Genomic DNA, 20612 nt, shown 5'->3' with positions numbered 1-20612 from the left:
TGGATTATCTTCATTTAATTGTGCTGATTTAAAGGCTGGAGGAATGATCATTGATCACCCAAAGAGAAAGAAACAGAGGTGAGAAAGCCAACAGACTCATCAGCAGTGAAGCAGCCAGAGCCAAGGATCACCTAATTTTCCACTTTGCAAACAAACAGGCCGAAATCCAGTCTCTCTGCCAGGATGGGTCTTTCAGGCAGAGAGAAACACAGCACAACAGTCTTCGCTGTGTAATAAATCTATCAAGCCTGAAGTACATCTTCAACAAAGCCCATATGCATTGATAGGGCAAGGCTGGCCAGGTCATTACTAAGTACAGTCCAGAGGACCTGATAGGTAAGCAGCTCTAGATGTAATAAAAAGCGAGGTCACAGCAACAAAGTTACTCGAAGTCATCGCTGATGAAACCAAAAGTAAACTATTACTGTTTAGGAGTGCAGTAATTACACTCCAATTGCATTTAAAAGAAGAATTTCTGCTTAATGGAAGTAAAAATGTTGTAAGATAAGCGAGATGACTGTTTACTGTCTGCTGATATCACAAAGCCAACCAGCAGTGGCTCCCAGCAGCTGCAGACCACCTCAGGGTTTGGCAGCAGCAATGTGTGTGAAAATATACCAACGCCTCGATACAATCAGTCAAAACCAACTGATTAAAGTACACACTGTCCAGACGTCAGGCCTGTGTTTCACCGTCAGAGGGATTTCTCATTATCAGGTGGACATAATGGATGAGTGTCGACCGCTCTGCCACTCTTGAGCAGTGTGATAACTTCCAGTCACCCTGTCATCATGTCATCATGTCAGCAGCTGCACTGTGGTTTTGCAGCTGATCCACGGGACACTCAGCTCCCCTCAAAACCGCCAACACACCCGACGACTGCTGACTGCTGACTTCCCTATCACACATCTATGGCGTGTAGCAGCATGTAGTTTAGTAAGTTCTTCAATGAACGTATGTGACGTCTGGGTAACCACTGTGATACAAAGAATGGGTGAGGAGAAGGAACTCACTCAAGTGAGTTACCTTATCTTACTGAACAAGGGTGGGTCCTTCCAAGGAAATATTAACTCAGACAACATGCCTGTTCAACGTTGTTTTATCACAGTCTATCAAATTCAAAATTCAGTGTGGGTGCAGCTTGAATTTCCAAGATGGCTGCTTTGCAAGCTGTTTCCAATTCATTGCAGAAATGCACATACTTCACATCATGGATGTTTTCAGCATGATGTAGACTTCTTCAGCAATATAACAATATATAAATATAATTTAAGAAAAATAAACGTCATATTTTTTAAAGACTTTGCTTTTCAGTCCACATTTTAGTTCAGTATTCAGTTACAGTTTTCCAAAAGGTCTCCAAATAAGTTTACTTGCCCGTGCACAAACATAAATGTATGCATTACAAACTTCACAATCTACTATCTAGACCTTTGACCCATTTATAACAGCATACTACAACTTACAAAACAACAGGGAAACGTCCTGCCAATTCTGCCTTAGCCTTCAAAGATATAGGCTTGTGAATTGAGCAATACTTTTGATATGCAATCTCCAATTGAAGGCTGAACTATTCACATGTGGAAGAAGTGGTTCAGTTTAAGAGTATGAGGAGTGTTTCACTGTTTGCCACTTCTACCTTTTCACTTAACTCACCATATTAATCCACACAATGTAGCTTTAAACAGTGAAGCTCCACCATGTGAGGTGAAACTCCCCTTAAAATCTAGCTGAAGCTAATACTTTCTTTGGTTTCCACATACTATTCTTGTCCAGACTGAACCTTTTTCAAAACCACGAGTGACTCGCAGTTCATAGAAAAACCCTGCTGCCACAAATGCTGGTAAAGACCAACCGAGAAGTAAAGTGGTCACAACAGCTGGGTAAAGATATAACTTCCTTGAAAAGCTGTCAACAACAGACATCCCCTACTTTCCGTGTGTTGCATGCATGCATTCACCTGTGTAAGATGTTTCTCTTAATTTCCAGAGACAATACTGACAAAAACACCAACACTTGCAGCAGGTTCTGAAGCGTCCAGCGAAGCCACGACATCATTTAGTGACAGAGAGAAGAACTGATGCTGAAGAAGCTTTGTAGTCAGTGGACTATAAAATATCTGATAGCAGCTTTTCTTGTGCCAAAAAGGTCACAGTTTTTGTAGAAGATGGGCGTAAAGAGATTACAAGATAGAGGTTGGGGAAAGTGAAAGCAGAAATAATTTTCTAGTTTTAGATACCAGCAGCCTGTTGCACCAGCTGTGCGTAAGTTGTGTCCGAAGTTAGGATGTAAAGTCCACACCAAACCATACATTGCTTTGTAACTTAAGTTGTGTCATAGTTTGGTTGCACCACAGAGACTTAAGGTTCATCTTAACTAGTAGACCGTAATGTCCAAACTAACCAAAACATTGTCGCAGATATGACGTTTACACTTCCAGCAGCCAATCAGAGGAGAGCACCAATTTTGATGCATTGTTAATCTTTCGTGCCTAATCTTCTCTGGACTGACCAACAGCTGAAACAAACTAAAGGTAATAACTATAGCCTAAAGCCTTAATCTACAGTGTGTATAATAACAGTGAAATCAAGTGGTAAAATGATCAACTACAACATTCGTTAATACTCAAGAGCGCAAATCTTGGTCATTATATTTTTTCAAAGTATGTAATCTCTCAGATAACACGTCACCGACGTAATGTAGCTGGGAGAACCCTCTGTATCTCCTCATCCTCCAAATCATCCCACCTTTGAAAACAACGCTCCAACAACCGGTACTCTAAGGACTTTACACCTAGTAGGAGCTAAGTGTAAGAATTACACTGTAACTTACGCTCACATTTGAAATATTTCAGGTGGTGCAACGCACAAAACGTTAGTGGAGTGTAAACTCCAGCCTAAATGAGAAATTACGTTCAAACTAGGCTACGATTGATCTTACACACAGCTGGTGCAACAGGCTGCTGATGTATATTCATGTGAAGGAATAGGAAACTACTTTTTTCTAGTGCAACTTAAATATCCACTGCCTAGTAGCATCCTCTGTTTTAATCAATAAGCCCACTTGTGCCAATAATTAGATGATCACAATAATATGGAGGAGGCATGGAGGCAGCCCGACCTTAACTCTCATTCAAGGCAGTGAGGCAGGCATGCTGGAAGGCAGGGCAGTGATGCATGTAGGAGTGGAGTACTAACAGGGTGAGATGGGTGAAACCCAGAGTCAGTGGAGTGGGCTGTTATGCACCGGCAGACCTGACAAGCACAATTAGCACCATGTGACCCAGTAAGAGAGAAGCTCAGTATGAAAAAAAGAAAAGGAGGAGAGTCAAAGAATAAGATAATTTAAAAGGACGAGGATTACAGAGTCCATGATACTAAACCGGTTAGCCTTGTGTGAGAGCCAAATATAACGGGTCGACAGGACAACAAATACTAGAGACAGTTATACGCTTCGACTTTAACAAACCAAGTGACTAGAAATCATGTGAATTATCATCCTTTTAACGGAGCAGGTTACTAAAACTGAAGGTCTGACTCTGTATCAATAAACAAGTGATCTCCTGCAGGCTAACGATGGCTAGCTCCCACCTGTTGAGCCTCATAGTTCACAACCAGCAGCAAAGTGAAAACATAATCAGTAAAACAGAAGAGGAGCTTCACACATTCAGACACGAGTATTTCTTTTTTGTTAGTCCATCGAATATTTAAACTATAAGCTAATTAAAGCTGCTTATCCATGTTTTTCAGATGGAAGCGGTAACAAGCTAGCGCTGAATGGCTAATATTAAGCTAGCTTCACGTTAAAAGTTACAAGGTTAAACATTTGGACATTTTTTAATAAAGTCAGACGAGGGGAAACTTGAGAAGAACTTCCTGCTGCTACCCTGCGGACTCAGTCCATCTAAATAAATGAAAGCCTACAGAAACACAGAGCAACAAGCCGTTGTTTGGCTATGATAGCATTTAGCTGCTAATGCCCGAGAAGTCCATTGAGAGAAACAACGGGACTTCTGATCCACCTGATCCCGCTCCAGACCTCAGACCAGACTCTTACCGTCCAAACAAGACCCACGATCATCCGATTCAGCAGCATCCAAAGGGTTATGTAGTTTGCCCGTAAGTTAGATGGATATGTTTGGGTATTTATATCAGCAGCAACAAGTCTCTCACATACTTCTTTCTGTCCAGTTTTGTGTCCTCCTCCTCCTCTCACTGGGAACAAGCTCCAGCATACAAACGACGCATTCCACAGGCTGATTCTCGGCTGAATCCCCACAGGGCTGGGTTCAAATTAAAGGGACACTCACTTGTTTTCTAATGTCTGTGTATAGGGTTTCAAAAGTCCGGGAATATTCAAAGTTGGAAACTTTCCATGGGAATTAACGGGAATAAACCAGGAATTCACAAAAATGAATGTTGGCTCTTAAAGCTGCTGTTGGTAGGAATTGTGTAAAAAAATGTTACTTGTTTTTGCTTGGTTTGGAGAAAAGGTCATAATACCCATCAGAACTCATCGGTAAGTGGAGTAATTTGAGACTATTGAGAAATCTCTGCGTTTTCCAATGCCTTTTTATCAAGCAATGTTATTATTCCCCTTGGTCCCGGTATGACCAAGCGGCAAACACCAATCTAAAAATATGAGTCCAATGCAGAAGTGCTAAAAACTGCAGTTCATCTAGGATCCACTTGAGGCTGGCTCCGGAAGTACTGGAAACCACATACACACCAATTCAAAAAAGCAGATCTTGACAGCAGAAATAAACATGTTTACAGCCTGGTACAAAAGACAAGTGTAGTCTGGATAGCTCATTTCTCGAAGAGCACACAATGTAGGGGGGTGAATTTTTTTCTAATGCAGCAATTTTGAAGATATTGAGATTACGAGTCCTCCAATGAGAGGCACAGCTGACTTGATTGACAGGCAGGAACACTTTTGCTGTTGGCTAGGAGGTTCAAAGCCCGCCGCTTTACGTCACAATGGCTCGACAGCAGCAATATGGCTGCCGGCGACGATCGGCCTTGAAACAGCGCTTCAGAAACAGATGGGTGACGTCACGGATACTACGTCCATATTTTATACAGTCTATGGTTATGACAGACTGATCATAGCTAATCTTCAATCCTCTGTCCTGATTGGTTAAGGGGCGGCCCCTACTACATCCTCCGATTGGTTTTGAGTCTGGCACTATCATGACTGCACACGCCGATCTGTGTTGGGGGGCTAAGAGGAAATCTGGTTGGAAGGGATAGTGTGGACGTTCAAAGTCCCTCTCTCTGAACAGATGTTTACTCTGTGACTACCAACAGCAGCTTTAATATGGAACTTCAATATAGTTGGGGAAAACATATTTACGATAATCCTGACTAAAACAACCAGATTTCATGCAAGTACAGTTCAATATCTATGCTATTTGTCAATATTCCTCAATGTCCTATCCCTCAGTAACATACACACAAAGGTGTGCAACAGGCTCACAAATGTGAGAGTGGAAAAATTGGTTGGTATTCTTCAGGCTAACCTGAGGCTCTTTGAGCCTGACACAGAGCTATCCTCAACAAGGCTGGACAGTGATATTGAAGAGGAAGAGTTGGAGTTGGATGTTGAGGAAGTGTACATGGAGGATGTTGATGAGACCCAGGAAGAGCCCATTGCCTGAAAGGGTTTAGCAAAAATGCAGAGGCTAAGCTTGAGAAGCTTGAGAGAAGATGCTTTTCAATTTGCATGTTGAATGGGACTTTTTTGGAGGGAGAGGGGCTCTTTCATTTAACATTTTGAATGGGACTTTGTTGGGATTGCATTTTTGTTAATTTTTTTTAATGGGTTGGGTCGGGGGGATGAGTAATATTTAACTCAACATTCACTCAACAATTGTATTATTTTAGATGGATGTCTGCTTATAACAAAACAAATATTTATACTTGGATAACTTTCCACACACCACATACACAGGTAGGGTTGCAAAGGGGTGGGAAATTTACCGAAATTTTCCCACCCCTTTGCAACCTTTTATGCAGTCTACGTTTGAAACCCTACCTGTGTATGTGTGCGCATTAACAGCACAGTAAGTGTCAAAATGCATGATTATGTTACTTTATCACCCTTAACGGCAATGCTTGATGAATGGGGGATCGTTTCAGAGACAAAGACATGTTAATGGTTTCTGGTTAATGTCTAAAGAAAGTAGCGCCGTCTGAATCACGATGGATGCTTAGTGCCCTGTGCCCTGTGAAACATGCCAGAACAACTTTGTTTAACAAGCATACTACTTAATACAATCATACATTAAATCTAGTGCAGTCAAAGTGTAGTATTTATAAATGTTCTAGACATATAATGGCTTCGTCCCCCACAGAACAGTAGGAGTAGGGGAACTTTTTTATTTACAGCCACGACATAACAAAGTGGTAGCACTAGATGACTAACTGCCCCTTCTTATATTGCTGGAAATAGTCCACTCTAAGGAAATGAAATTGGACTTTAGAGACAGTTCCATTACCTTATTCTTTGTTGGAAACTTAATTTGTTGATGTGAAATACTTAACCAAAAGACCACGTGGATTAGGAGAAATTGGTCTTAATACAGTAAAGTCAAAAGATGTGTGGCATGAGGCCATTCAACTGATTATGCATCAGTTTGTTACTCAACAGGAAAAACCCCCATGGAAGTAGAAAAGTATCACTTTTTAAAATCATTTGTATTTTACTCTTAGTGGGAGGTCATGGAAGATCAACAGAGAATGTCTAATTTAATAGTAGTATGGAGTTAAAACAACACTTTAGAGTCATATGATAAATACCATATTTAAAAACTGCCATGCCAATCTACTAGTTTAACTCCAGCTCTAAAATCAAACACTACTTTAGTACAAACAAATACAATAAATATTAAATGACTAGGGGAAGCATCATAATACCTACAACCTTTGCTGCCAAGTTCAGTCCACCTATTGAATCCCTTTAATAGTTGTTTTTTTAGATATTCATTGGTAAGTGACCAACTTTTTTATATGTTTCTTGAACTGGAAAAGTTTTACTCTTATTTAAAACTTCACAAATTGCATTTTGACTTTTTGGTTTAAAGTGTCTCCTGTACTTTACTCACAAACACTATTTAGTGTCTTTCATCAGGTAACGCTGGCTTATCAGCTGACCTGCAGGCTGCAATGTTGTGGTATGAGAGCAGAGGAAAAAGATGCCACAGAGTGTTGAAATACCCTGTACAGATGTACTACAAAGCTTTTAGCTCCCTCCAAACAAAGCAAGGATTGAACTTTCCTATCATAAGTGTTCATCCAACAACAACAAAAAACAAGAAATGTGAAGAAAATTTAAATTCAAAGCCAGAGGAAAAGGTAAGACATGCTGTCGATTCCCTTAAACAACTGATGGAAGGCAGTGTTAATAGGTCTGATATCACATTGAACAAGTGAGCTTAGTTGTGCCAAACTAAGAATCAAAGCAATGATGCAGTGTGGAAAAAAGTGATAAAATGTCTGTGTTTTTGTATGTAATGCTTTAGTATTTCGATGTTGCTTGAAGAGGAACTAAAAGGGAACATCATCTTCATTTAAAAAGAAAGGTGTGAGAGAAAATACCCTTCAAAACAAAAAACAGTATTTAAAGTGCCATTATTTGAATGGTATAACCTGCCATATTACTACCAGGATGCAAAATACTGTATCAAAACAAAGTCTTTAATAGTAATTTGTTGCAACAAAAAAACGTCCCCAAATGTTTTTTTTATGCTTTTTGTTCATTACAGTTTCTGATGTATGTGTGACCTGTTTGTTTGTCTGAGTGCTCAATAAGTGCTCAAATGAGCATGCGTGCATTAGCAAGGGCAAAAATAGATGTGAATTTGTGTGTGTGAACAGAACATCTGTGAATGTGTGTCAGGCTGAGAACAAGCGTGGGTGTGTATACACCCCTGGCTGTGGTGTTACTCACTCATGCACTGCAGGCCATGCTTTTTCTGCAGGGTCTTGCTGCACAGCGAGCAGGTGGCACAGCTAGAGAAAGCACCCGGCACCAAATAATGGCTGCTCCTGCTGTACACTTTCTCTTTGGCTTCCTTCTCCTTCCCTCTTTCCTTTGGCGGCTCTTTTTCTCGATTCTTACCCTGTAGAGAAAAAGGAAAGCAAACAAGGTTTTAAAAAATATATATATATTTTAGTGCATTTTTGTGTTCTCTTTCACCGTGGCACATACAGCATGTCCTGGCATGACCTTGTATAACTGTATCAGAAGCAGGATGTATAACATGCTTTGCGTAGGTAGATCTGTGACTCAAATGTGGCAACATTATGTTAGCTCTTTAAAAACTTCCACTGCTTATTAGGGCTTTGTGCTATTGCAGTTCAAGTAACATGATAATTATTAATTTCCCCAAGGGTTGTGCACCTTGTTTCTGTGCTTTGAGTTTACCTTATCTTTATTGAAGGAGCCTGTCATCCTGTTCCTCAGAGAGCTAAGTGTCCTCTTTACCTTGGTGCCTCTCTCTACCTTCTCTGTGCGATCCTCCTCTTCCTCATTCCTGGTCAAACAGCAGATTAAATAAAAAGAATGTCATCTGTAAGTTTTCTTATAATTGTCATTGTGCTCTTACTTGACTACAGAGTTGGATGTCACTGCACATGCAATTAATAACATGATGTATTTATAGGTAGTTACAGTTGTAATGATACATCACTGGTGGCTGGTTCGACTCCTGGCCACATCCGTTTACATCACATTTCTCTACATCTCTACATTTCCTGTCTCTAAAGTAACTTCAAAAAAATGTCCATCAAGCTTTAGTGATACGGGAACAGTGATGTACTTACTCATTAGAGAGGAACTCGTACCAGGTGACATTTCCTGAAACTTTGGTTTCTGATTTGTTGTTCCTCTGCTTCGCCCTGGGAACAAACAATGAGATGATGTCTGTGCAGAGAGCAAATCATTTCAACAGAAAACTGGCCAAACTAACAGCTATTAAAAGAAAGCAGAGGGATTTCTATCACAGCACAAGTGAACAGTGTAGTGGAAAATACATCCTTTCTGAGAGTGTAATATGCTTAATGAAAATATTGTTTTCACTTAGTAATCAGCCGGGTTTCCTTTGAGGTGAGTTTGAAAACTATAGTCTTCCCAAGACCCCTTTCAGAGATAATGGCAAAGTGTGTCAGTGCAGAAAAAGGCACATGCAAACACACATGCCAAAACCATGCATGCACTTAAATGTAGACACACCCAAACAGTACAGAGGCCCCCCTCTGTCATACTCTAGTCCTGTTGTTGCTCTGAACACTGGGAGTTGTTTGAGCAGTGGAAGATGGAGCGAGCAGACCTCCCTCCTCTGTTTACTTACCCATGGTACAGCTTTAGCTCCTGCAGAACTTTCTGTACCATCAGCCTAAGACAAACAAGACACTGAGGCTGAGTGTGGAGTGTAGAGTAGAGTAGAGTACAGTAGAGTAGAGTAGAGTAGAGTAGAGCAGAGCAGAGTAGAGTAGAGTAGAGTAGAGTAGAGTAGAGTAGAGTAGAGTAGAGCAGAGTAGAGTAGAGTAGAGTAGAGCAGAGTAGAGCAGAGCAGAGCAGAGTAGAGTAGAGTAGAGTAGAGTAGAGTAGAGTACTAGAAGGAGAGTAGAGTAGAGTAGAGTAGAGTAGAGTAGAGTAGAGTAGAGTACTAGAAGGAGAGTAGAGTAGAGTAGAGTAGAGTAGAGTAGAGTAGAGTAGAGTAGAGTAGAGTAGAATAGAGTACTAGAAGGAGTAGAGTAGAGTAGAGTAGAGTAGAGTAGAGTAGAGTAGAGTTGAGCAGAGCAGAGTAGAGTAGAGTAGAGTAGAGTTGAGCAGAGTAGAGTAGAGTAGAGTAGAGCAGAGCAGAGCAGAGTAGAGTAGAGTAGAGCAGAGTAGAGTACTAGAAGGAGTAGAGTAGAGTAGAGTAGAGTAGAGTAGAGTAGAGTACTAGAGGGAGAGTAGAGTAGAGTAGAGTAGAGTAGAGTAGAGTAGAGTAGAGTAGAGTACTAGAAGGAGAGTAGAGTAGAGTAGAGTAGAATAGAGTACTAGAAGGAGAGTAGAGTAGAGTAGAGTAGAGTAGAGTAGAGTAGAGTAGAGTAGAGCAGAGTAGAGTACTAGAAGGAGTAGAGTAGAGTAGAGTAGAGTAGAGTAGAGTAGAGTAGAGTAGAGTAGAGTAGAGTACTAGAGGGAGAGTAGAGTAGAGTAGAGTAGAGTAGAGTAGAGTAGAGTAGAGTAGAGTAGAGTAGAGTACTAGAAGGAGAGTAGAGTAGAGTAGAGTAGAATAGAGTACTAGAAGGAGAGTAGAGTAGAGTAGAGTAGAGTAGAGTAGAGTAGAGTAGAGTAGAGTAGAGTACTAGAAGGAGAGTAGAGTAGAGTAGAGTAGAGTAGAGTAGAGTAGAGTAGAGTAGAGTAGAGTAGAGTAAAGTAGAGTACTAGAAGGAGAGGAGAGTAGAGTACAGTACAGTGCAGTAAAGTAGAGTAGGGCAGAGCAGAGCAGAGTAGAGTACTAAAGAGGAGAGGAGAGAAGAGGAGAATGTTTTTGGGTGCTGGGTGACAAACTGTGATTTAGAGACACGTCCTCCTGGTCTGCTTTGTTGACATGACCACTAGAATGCACATACAATACAAATGTACACATATACACTGAGAGGCCATCTAAGGAGCAGGGAGGACTGTTTGGAGGAGGAGGTTTGCAGATGTATGACATGGAGCAGATATGTCAGGAGAGAAGTGGGAAAGCCCCCCTGTTACGTGGGAGTTAGAAAGCTGTACCAGACTATAAGGATTTACAGCTACAGAACATCGTGTGAACTATTGTACTGAACCATTCAAATGCTGCAGGTATGATTAACAGGACACAAACTGCCAACATTTGCTTCCTGTGAATCAAATCAGATGGGTATATTTTCATTCAAGCATCATTAAGCCTGAGTTGCCTGCAGACTGAAGGGAAGCATACCTTAAAGTCATAAAAGGATATGTAAGTTTACAATTCACTACAGTACAGACTTACATATGGCTCTGTCCTTCAGTAGAATGTAGGTTTTCCTCAGGGTCAAACTCCTCTGCTGCAGACATAAAAAAAAGGGTCAAATATGTTTGAAAAAAGCTGCCTGCTGAAGATAAAACATATAAACTAACAAATGCACTACAGGTCATAACTCTCAGCCCCACCTCCTGCTGCCCTGGCTGCCTGTTTGGAGGTCTGCACAACACGAGAAATGTGTGCAGCCCGGGAACATTCGTCCGTGGCAAGGATATCGGATCGAGAGTACAGATGTCTTCCAGGCAATCCTCTGGCCTGCAAGCATGAAGAACAAACACAAATGTAGATTACATTAGTTTGATTTATTTACCTCCACTCCTATCATACAGCAGCAACACTTCTTAATGTAACTTTCTTGCAGTGGTTTCTATTTTGCAGTGTTTCAGTCATTTTTTTATCACATTAGCCTGTTAAAAAAATAAATAAATTGGTGAATGCTTTAAGACACTGATTTTTGTCCTGAGATAAGATTTATATCGTCTCAGTGTTCCTTTCCCTTCTCTTTATTGTCACACTACAGACCCTGGTTTCTGGACAGGGAACCCTCTGCCTGGGTCCATCCATCTCATCTGCAGGACAGTCTGTGCAGCTTAAGATCTCCTGCTGGCTGGCCTGGAAAAGACTTTTCTCTCTCTCTTCATCATCTTCTCTCTCTCCATCACTGTCCATGTTCATGGTGTCCAGGCTCAGTCTGGTGACACAGCATAGAAACAAACAGTCACACACAGCAAATGAATAACCACGCAGTGACATGTTTCTATTACTCAAAACAAATCGCAGAGCAGGAAAAATTAAGTCCACTGTTATTTGTGCTGCTTGTTCTTATTTTGGTGCGCTGCTCATGTTCTCACCCCAAATTAAGGTTGACTTTTTAAGAAGTTGTGAAAGCCACAAGAAACACTCAGCACATATTTGTTTTCAAGAGTTATAATGAGCAATGTCAAGAAACACTGAAGCGAAAGGTCAAATCTCAATGGACAACTATTCTGAAACAATTTAGATATGACTTGTAGGATTATGGTCATCTTTGTGAAAACTATCCCTCTGTTTCTTTTAATCCATTTTACCTTCTTCCCAGGTTAATTGGAGACACAGGGACACCCCAGCTGTGCCTCCGGGACGTTGACATGGATCTAACCAGGATAGGAAAGCTGTCCAGGTCTGGCTCTCCATCTGCCTCCATCGTAGACTCGTTCTTAATTTCCTCTGATTTCTTAATTCCGTTTTCTGTTTCCATTGATCCCAAGAGTCCATTCAGATTAATCATGAAGCGAAGCCCTGCCTCTGGTCCTAAGGAGTTCCCGCTGTCAATAATGCAATCTGCCAGCAACTTAGGACTCAGCTGAGTGACCACGAAGTTGTGATGAGGTTCTTCTTTAGGGTGGAAATAGGAACAGGGAGATGGTTCTTGGCCCTGAGGGGTGTTTGTGGTCATAGAAGTCTGTACAGTTTGATTAATGGCACTGTCTGTGTTCAGAGTCTCCTGTAGGCCAACAGTAAGAGGTTTGCTCTGTGGGACTGTGCTTATTGTGGATGCAGTAGACTGTGGAGCAGGTATCCCCCCTTCCAGGTCTCTAAAGTACTCAGAGTCTTTGAATGAAGAGCTGTAGGCTTGCAAGTCCTCCACACTGTTGCTCACCTCCGCAAAGGGGCAGTCATAGTCACTGACCACTGAGCATGCATCCTGCAACCCAGCATGGAGCCAAGAAAGAAAAATGTATTTAAAAAAGAGGAGAAATAGAGTAAATAGATATTTTGAAGTTCAGTTCTGAAATTCAAGTCATGTAAAATGAATTTAAAACTTAAGAGTCTACAGCCATGCTAGCAACTTTGAAACTGAATCCTTGGCTATTAAATGAAGCTAGTACCTGCTGAAAACTACAGTTCCTTGCTTTGCCCTAAAAAGTGAGTCATCCCCAATATCGGAGGCCTAAATGCCCAAATTGACATTCAGTTAAACAAGACATGTTGAATGCTTGGTACAAAGAGGCCTCTGTAGTCCATGCTAGGTGTCTACAAGGTGTCAAATTATCTCATTTGAGTTAGTGAACTTGACATATTGGCTGTTTTTGTGTTGTTGGGATCTTATGGAGAACTTCATTAGACAAATATCATACAAATGGCTTGCTCATGCAGTCAAGTGTACTAACTTAACAAGTCTGTGAATTGTAGTATTTTCAATTAATTAGCAGGTCTTGTGTTGTTAAGTTGTTTGAGATATTGACTCATTTGTACCAATTTGCGTCATGACTTTAGGATTAGTGTTGTATATTTCCTGCAAAGACAAAAACTGGCCATATAGATATCAAGACAAGCAACTTTGCTGAGCTACCAGGAAAGGAATCTCAATGCTGTTGTTAGCTAGCCAATTAGCAAATGGTTTAGCCAGAGACACACACTGGATGACTGTAGAGACTTTACCAGCTGTCCTAACAAACAAGCTAATCTTTGGATGATATAATGTGCACCATGTATGGTGCTAGTATGGCAAGCAAGGACAGCGAGTTAAAACCATCAATGGCTCTAATCAATAAAAAGGACCCTTACCTGATCTTTATTGCTGCTCCCAAAGAAGACATCCTCAGGAATAGAGGCAGGGGAAAGTGAGGAGGAAGACCCTGTCCCGCTAGGTGGTTGGACACCAAGTTGAGCTCCCGGAGAACCACAGGGCTCACTACATGGCTTGCACTCAGATGCTGAATGAAAAAATAGTATAAAGTTCATCAGATACAAAGATGTCCCAAAAAGTGTTAACTTAAAAAAAATGCACATGTAGCTGAGTTTAACAGCTGTACAACACCTGTGTGATCACTTTGAGTGTTTTTGTATCAGATGGAAGAAAAGATCTGTTACAATCCTCGCTCCAACCTCCAACTGAAAACTCTTTTACATTTCCATTGCCTAAACAGATTCCTGGATTCACATGATGCCACAAACCACTGTCACCACTGCACTGGTGAGTCTGCATCAGTCTCCATGTAGATTATTCCATCAATGAGCTTTGAACTGCCTGAAAAGCTGCCTGCCTTTACTAAAAGGCTCCATAGATACATTCTCTGGGACAGGAATTTACTGTACAGGCAAATATGGAGCTTAGTAATATCTACTTGTAGTAAAAAAGTGTTTAACTTTTACATTTCTGATATTTGCAATACATTTAAAAATGTATCAGTGTCCAATAGTTGCTAAAGTATCTGTTAGTGCAGGCTTCAGCCACACTATGCCCATCTGAGGAGGGGAGAGCCACAGCTACGTCAGGTTACATAAGACTCATTTCATAAGGAACGACTCATGTGAACCCAAGCCTCAGTCTAAGCCTGCCTGGCTCCACAAGGGCTGCCTCCATTCACTCCTTGAAAACATTTGCCCCCTTTCTTTTTTTCCTGTGAAGATAAAGGTTATGATGAATAACATACAACAATTTCAATTTTCCACCATTAGAATATTAAAAGGTTTCTGTAAGTTCTCAAGAGCGAGACAATGTGACCGAGCACATCAAGGTTTAAACAAAACATTGACATATGAAGTCATCAAGACTTTTCTCTAAACATCCAACAGATAGTTCCATAACAACATTGTAACACTCATTTGTGTTCTTGTTTATAGGTTCCATATAATACCTCAGTCCTACTTTTTTAGTTACTACCAACTTTGACAGAAATATAGGCAATGGAAAACATGTCTTGCTGCTGCTGCTGTTGATTGTTGGCTAAAAGATACTAAATGCTGCACTAAGTTAGTGGTTTACACAAAGTAATTTTAAACAGTTTTTTTTATTTACATAGACCGTGAATTAAACCAGCTCTAAAAACATAAAAACAATAACCTGTTTCGCTATGTACAAAAGCCTTCCTCCCCCTCATCACTGTTACCTGTATTAAATCCTTAGTTGACAACGGCTAATCTAGAACAGGAGTTCCCAAAGTGTGGGTTGGGACCCCCTGGGGGGTCGCGAGACAAAAATGGGGGGTCGTGAGATATCTTCCAGAACGTTTTTTTTTATAAGTTATCTCAAAAAAGTACATTTTACCCATTATAGTAAAAAATATTGACAAAAATAGCTAACGTTAAAATAAAACCTTGAAAATAGAAAATGTAATGAGCTTTCTGCCTTTCTTTTTGCCAGTTGACTCCTAAGTTTAGGGTTACTGAACAGTTAATTATCAAAAGCATCAGTAGCAGTAGGTCAATTCATAAGGCACAGTTAATACAGCCACATGTTCATATAGGTAGTTTCATTTTCTGCAGACCAACTAAATTAAGCTACATTAAATCACTTTGAGGGACAGTGGGGGTTGCAAGTCTTTGGCACCTATATTTTGGGGGTCACGGGCTGAATAGTCTGGGAACCCCTGATCTAGAGGTCATCTTCTAAATCGGAACTGTTTTTGTTTCTGTTGCAATGCTATGTATGCTAGCAAATTACTAGATTTGCTTGATTGAAATCGTAGCTTAAATTAGTGGCTTGTACGGAGATTCTCTTGTGACTCTCAAACACAGACTGTATGTGCTCTCAACAGATGAAAACTGGTTGAATGTAAGAGAGACACAAATAGAATTTGTTACTGTTCATACCCTTGGGTTTTGCAGACACCAGATGCAAAGCTAGTTTTGTGTGAATCCTTTTACAGTTGGGATCCTATTGTTTAACTTTAGAGACCACAGGTATTGATGTGCAATTAGATAAAATGCAGGCAGACCACACTCTGAGTCCTGTTCCTGTGTCCGGCTATAAAGCAGCAGCATCCACCCTCCTCTTCAGCTCAGCCAGAGATGCTCTCACATAAACACAAAGACAGAAACACTGTAGATCTATTTTCTATATTAATAAATCACTGGTGTGGCAGTGTCCCGGCTGGAGGGAGAGTTTGTTTGCGTCCGTATCCTGCTCATATTAAGTGTAAACTCAGACACTGCAGCGGCTGCTTGATGCTTTCTGGTAGTGCCGCTGTAGCCTTTTATGGTTGGCCTTTCATATCTGCTAATGCATCACACAAGGATGAAGCATTATGTGTGTGTGTGTGTGTGTGTGTGTGTGTGTGTGTGTGTGTGTGTGTGTGTGTGTGTGTGTGTGTGTGTGTGTGTGTGTGTGTGTGTGTGTGTGGTGGTCTCCATAATGGTTTTGGCACTGTCAGTGTCAGCTTTTTTCCACACTGTTTGGCTCCACATAACAAAGGGATGTCTGCTATAAAACTAGAGACAATTATCAATTAATAAATCACAAAATGACAGTTACACCTTGGCTATATCTCTTAAAATGATTACTCTCAATGTTCACATTATAGACGTCTTTTAATGTTTAGGCAATTTACTCTTCTGCGTGTCATTTTGTCAAGTGTTGCTTCTGTCTAAGTGGCTAGGGAGGGATTCCTCTTCTGCTGCTCTTCTTGAGAATTTCCTTACTCTTTCTTTGTTAATTTTTTAAGACTGTATTCTTTGCAAATAGATGGTACATAGGTTGTAATGCAAAGCATGGATTTTAAATGTCTCTTTTCAACTGACTTAACTTGTATGTATGCCCCACAGTATATCAACTACTGTTCTTAATTTATAAAACTTGAGCTGTTTTTCATGGTGGACTAGGTTAGGTTTATAAGAATAATTTTTAGTGATGCAAAGATTAGTTTCTTAAAACTGTTTGTTGGAAGGAGAATGATAATTCAAACAAAGTTAACACAACTTCAATCTATTCTTAGGGATCTAAAAGCCATTAAGTGTAGTGTAAATAACACATTTGTGTCTCTCTGCATGTTTGTATTGAGTGTTTAGAGGGACTTTTCTGACTGACATCTGAGCAGGAAATAAGAACACGTGTTCACCACAAAGCTCTCTGAACAGTACACACATCTGCACAGCAACATGACAATCACAAGAGGAACCTCAGGCATCATAAGATACGGTCAGTTGATTATTTACAACGTGCACAATGTATGTAGATTAATGAAAGGATGTCTACTGCTGTGTTTTCAAAAGAGACGCTGATACAACAGAGACATTTCAACACCCATACATGTAGTCGTTAAGGCCATTTTGCTCTGACACACAAACACACACAAACACATACACTGAGCCCACATGTCAGACAGATGCCAGGATAACAATCCCACTTGTCTATAGCTTTTTTTAAAAAAAAATTAAAAAAAAACAATTTGATTACTTTGCCTATGGAATAAAAGTGCTTGGATTAAGGTCACTGTGATCATTCAGATCTTGAGTTACTCCCTGTCTGGTATACAAGTGTGAGCCTGTGTTCGAGTGTGTGTGTGTGTGACAGATGTGAGGTTCAGGTGAAAAAAAGAGAAAACAGAGACTGTTAGATCAGAGGGCAAAGCACACATCAAAACAACTGTCATCTCACAGATCCGCTTTGATCAGAAATTCATCTCTTTCAAAGCGCTGAGCAACACAGACACCAACCATGTAGAGGCAAAATGGAAACATCCTACACAGCTTTTTTATATCAGAACTGAAAAACATGTTATAGTCCTCTAAAGATAACAGCATGGGGGCAGAAAGCATGAAGAAATTCAAGTCCTGCATGTCATAGATAGAGGGTATGAGAGATGAATTAAAAGACAAGTTGTTGTGTTCAAAATGTGCATGAAACTCACACTGAAATGAAGTTTTCTTAACAGATTTGCCAGTCATAAAAAAACGCTTCACCAAATATCCTTTAGAGACAGTTCATTTAGGGTTTTAAGCTACAGGTTACACTATAACTACACACCATTTAAAGTTTACAACAAGAGGTTTCTCTTCAACTATGTTAAGTGTCATTTAAGCAGTATCTCAAGTAACCAGAACACCAAACCAGAGTTAGAAATGACTCACTGTCATCACTCTCATCTGATGTATTGCAACTGTCACCATGAACCCAGATCAGGTCGTAATGATAAACAGCGTCCTACACATCCACCTGAGTTCACATCCAGTCCACCACCTTTACCGGACAAAAGCCCCCACCCAGTCTTTCCTCAGTGCTATCCAAGAAATCAAAACAACCTGAAGCATAATCTACATATCAAAAATCTGATTCCCACCATACCTCTCTTAAACGACCACCTCTTCATCCAGAGTTTGGAGAAGGACGGCCATGAGTGGTTCAGAGGAGATTCAGCCATACCAGCACCACAGCAGGGAGGCCAGCTGAGACTAGAGCTCGCTCACACTAGAGTTCTGGCACCCAGAGAGAGGAAGAGGAGGGGTGGGTTGAGAGAGAGAGAGAGAGAGAGAGAGAGAGAGAGAGAGAGAGAGAGAGAGAGAGAGAGAGAGAGAGACGGCAGGAAGGCAAGGAATAGGGAGCTGCTGAGTTGGGGATTACATCAAGTTGAGAAGAGCAGGAGCAAAGGAGCAAAAAGAAAAGAAGTTGACAGCAGGGAGAGAGAAAGGAGGCGTGGAGGGTGATGTGATGTCCTCACAAAAAAACAGTCAGGTTTCAGATATCTGTGAGTTGCAAGCAGGTCCACCAACGTGACATCCCCACTCTTAACTTCTCCAGCGGTTTGTTAAAAATTTCACAAAAAGTAACAACTAGAACAAAATTAATTAAAACAGAGTTGTTTGGCAGCACTTTGATTTTCTTCTCCTCTCTTCACAAGTCATGTAAATACTGCCTGAATGTATCTTCAGAGGGTTCCAAACCTGATGTTGTAAATGTCTGAACTAAACTACCTCATTGGGTAATGATTACAGCTGCAGTTCAACTACAGTGAGCTTACTATACTAAATTGTAAGTCATAAAGGCCAAGTGTTTTGATACATTAGCTATAATTTGCTGTTAAAATGCATGTACTGAAAAACACGTTGATGTAGAAATGTAACTTAAATTTGAACAAGTTTGCATTGCTGCAGTGTTACTTTAGCTTCTTAAAGATTTTTAATTTAGAGTGCAGGAAGGGGATCACACATGAATCCATGAGGTGGAACAGGAGGGAGCATTTGGTGTTGTAAATAAAAGTTATTTTCAGTTGTTCAGTCGTGTAATATCCGAATAACAACCATAAAAAAGTTAAATGCCTGTTAAGTTTAATTGTTCCAGACCAGTTTGAACATTGCAGAGTTTTAAGGAAACAAAGCAGAGACAGAAAGAGAGAAGGAAGTATGCAATGACAACATAGAGCAATGAAACATGCAGTTTTTTTAAATTCTGAGTCATAGGGGCACAAACCACCACATCCCTTATGAAGAAGTAACGCAAGTGAAGTCTCTGTGAAAATGCAAAAACAAAGCGCTGAAAAAATGATCACTGAAGAAGGGTGAACGTTTCTCTAACTGCTACAACTGCAGAGACAGAGCCTGACAGGCACTGCAACCGTTGTGCTTCTTAATTTGCACAAGTGTAAGTACAGATAACCGTCAAGTTCAGCTCACTGCACATCGAGCAGAGAAGTCTCCTGACTTTCCCACAGACAGAGAAGGCAGAGCGCTCGCACAAGTAATGCAAGATGTAATTTTAGATGTTACATTTTTTTTAAAAAGATGCAATTTGAAGATCACTAACTCAGAATAAAGACAAAAACAACATAAACTGTACTTACATTTATTGACAAGTAACAGGGGTCAGCTTGTAAATCCAGAGCGAGGAGAAAAGCTGCTTTAAAGTCCTTCAGGTCTGACTGTGTTTAAGTTTGTGACAGTCCACTGACTGACTGCACAGGGCCGGCCACAGGATCTTAACCCTGCTTCCTCTTTTTACTCTTTCTGAGCAGCTGAAAAAGACGTGCAGCTCTAAAGCCCACGCATAACACTTTCACACACCTCTGCTGCTTTGAAACATGTTGTGGCTGTTCACACAGTTGATGGAAGCACAGCAACACTGCAGTGACAATGCAGCTGCACCACGTCAACATCGTAATGTGTTTACAACTCAGATACATGTCATTACCTACCATAACAAAAATAAAAAGGAGCAAATAAATTCATCATTGTGTTATTGTGTTATCTCATGACGTTTATAAGTCTGATCTTTTGGCTCAGGTTCTTCATCTCCTTTTATTTCACTGCTTTTTGTTACACCTGCAGACCCCTTGAGAAAACGTGCAGAGGAACTTGCTGCATTTATTGTGGTCTCAGTTATATAATACGTGCTGCACATTCACACCTTTGTGTATTATGTACCTCTGCCTGTCACATTTATTTTCAGTTCTGTGTGTGTTTGTGTGAGTGAATGAACACAGATTATAACATGAACAAGTTCCCAGGCCTGGTTTTCCCATGCACTTAAATTAACAAGCAGTTAGGTGATTCTGCAAGACTTGAGTAGATTCTGCATTGTGATTAAAATGAACAAGTTGGATTTTGTGTGATGATTTTCAAATGCATCTTTATGCCATGCGTGTTTAGCTAATTTTAATTATGTGGATTAAGTTAAAACTTGGAATATAATTTGAAAAAGAAAAAGGAAACCTCTCTCAACTGGTGTCAATATGCTATTGGGCAGGGACACCAATAGCATGTGATCTGAGACATGCGACTGTACTTATATGAAGGATGGGAGTGTGGGGAAACAGCAGGAGGCTGCAGCAGAGATCATGAATCCTGAATAAATCTAAAAATGTCTTATATG

General features: G+C 40.5%; 1 protein-coding gene across 2 annotated transcripts in view; it reads right to left on the bottom strand.

The window, feature by feature from the left end:
* arhgef18b (rho/rac guanine nucleotide exchange factor (GEF) 18b) overlaps positions 1-19729 on the bottom strand; it is a 47344-nt gene extending 27615 nt beyond the window's left edge. Inside the window, exons 1-9 of one of the 2 annotated variants that reach the window (XM_034711117.1) lie at positions 19585-19729; positions 13595-13743; positions 12115-12731; positions 11570-11738; positions 11176-11302; positions 11015-11069; positions 8826-8900; positions 8428-8536; positions 7951-8122 (exon numbers count right to left, since the gene is read on the bottom strand). In XM_034711117.1, the coding sequence (XP_034567008.1) occupies positions 7951-8122; positions 8428-8536; positions 8826-8900; positions 11015-11069; positions 11176-11302; positions 11570-11738; positions 12115-12482 (1075 nt within the window). In that variant the 5' untranslated portion in view covers positions 12483-12731; positions 13595-13743; positions 19585-19729. Of the gene's footprint in view, positions 1-7950; positions 8123-8427; positions 8537-8825; positions 8901-11014; positions 11070-11175; positions 11303-11569; positions 11739-12114; positions 12732-13594; positions 13744-18092; positions 18218-19584 lie in introns of those variants that run through there. The other variant, XM_034711109.1, reaches the window with a different exon arrangement.
* Between the last annotated feature and the right edge of the window lie 883 nt (positions 19730-20612).

The sequence above is a fragment of the Notolabrus celidotus genome, chromosome 2 (assembly GCF_009762535.1).
Source record: "Notolabrus celidotus isolate fNotCel1 chromosome 2, fNotCel1.pri, whole genome shotgun sequence".
NCBI classification, from domain to species: Eukaryota; Metazoa; Chordata; class Actinopteri; order Labriformes; family Labridae; genus Notolabrus; species Notolabrus celidotus.
The sequence above is the reverse complement of the archived record's forward strand: the minus strand, read 5'-3'. Positions and strand labels throughout refer to the sequence as shown.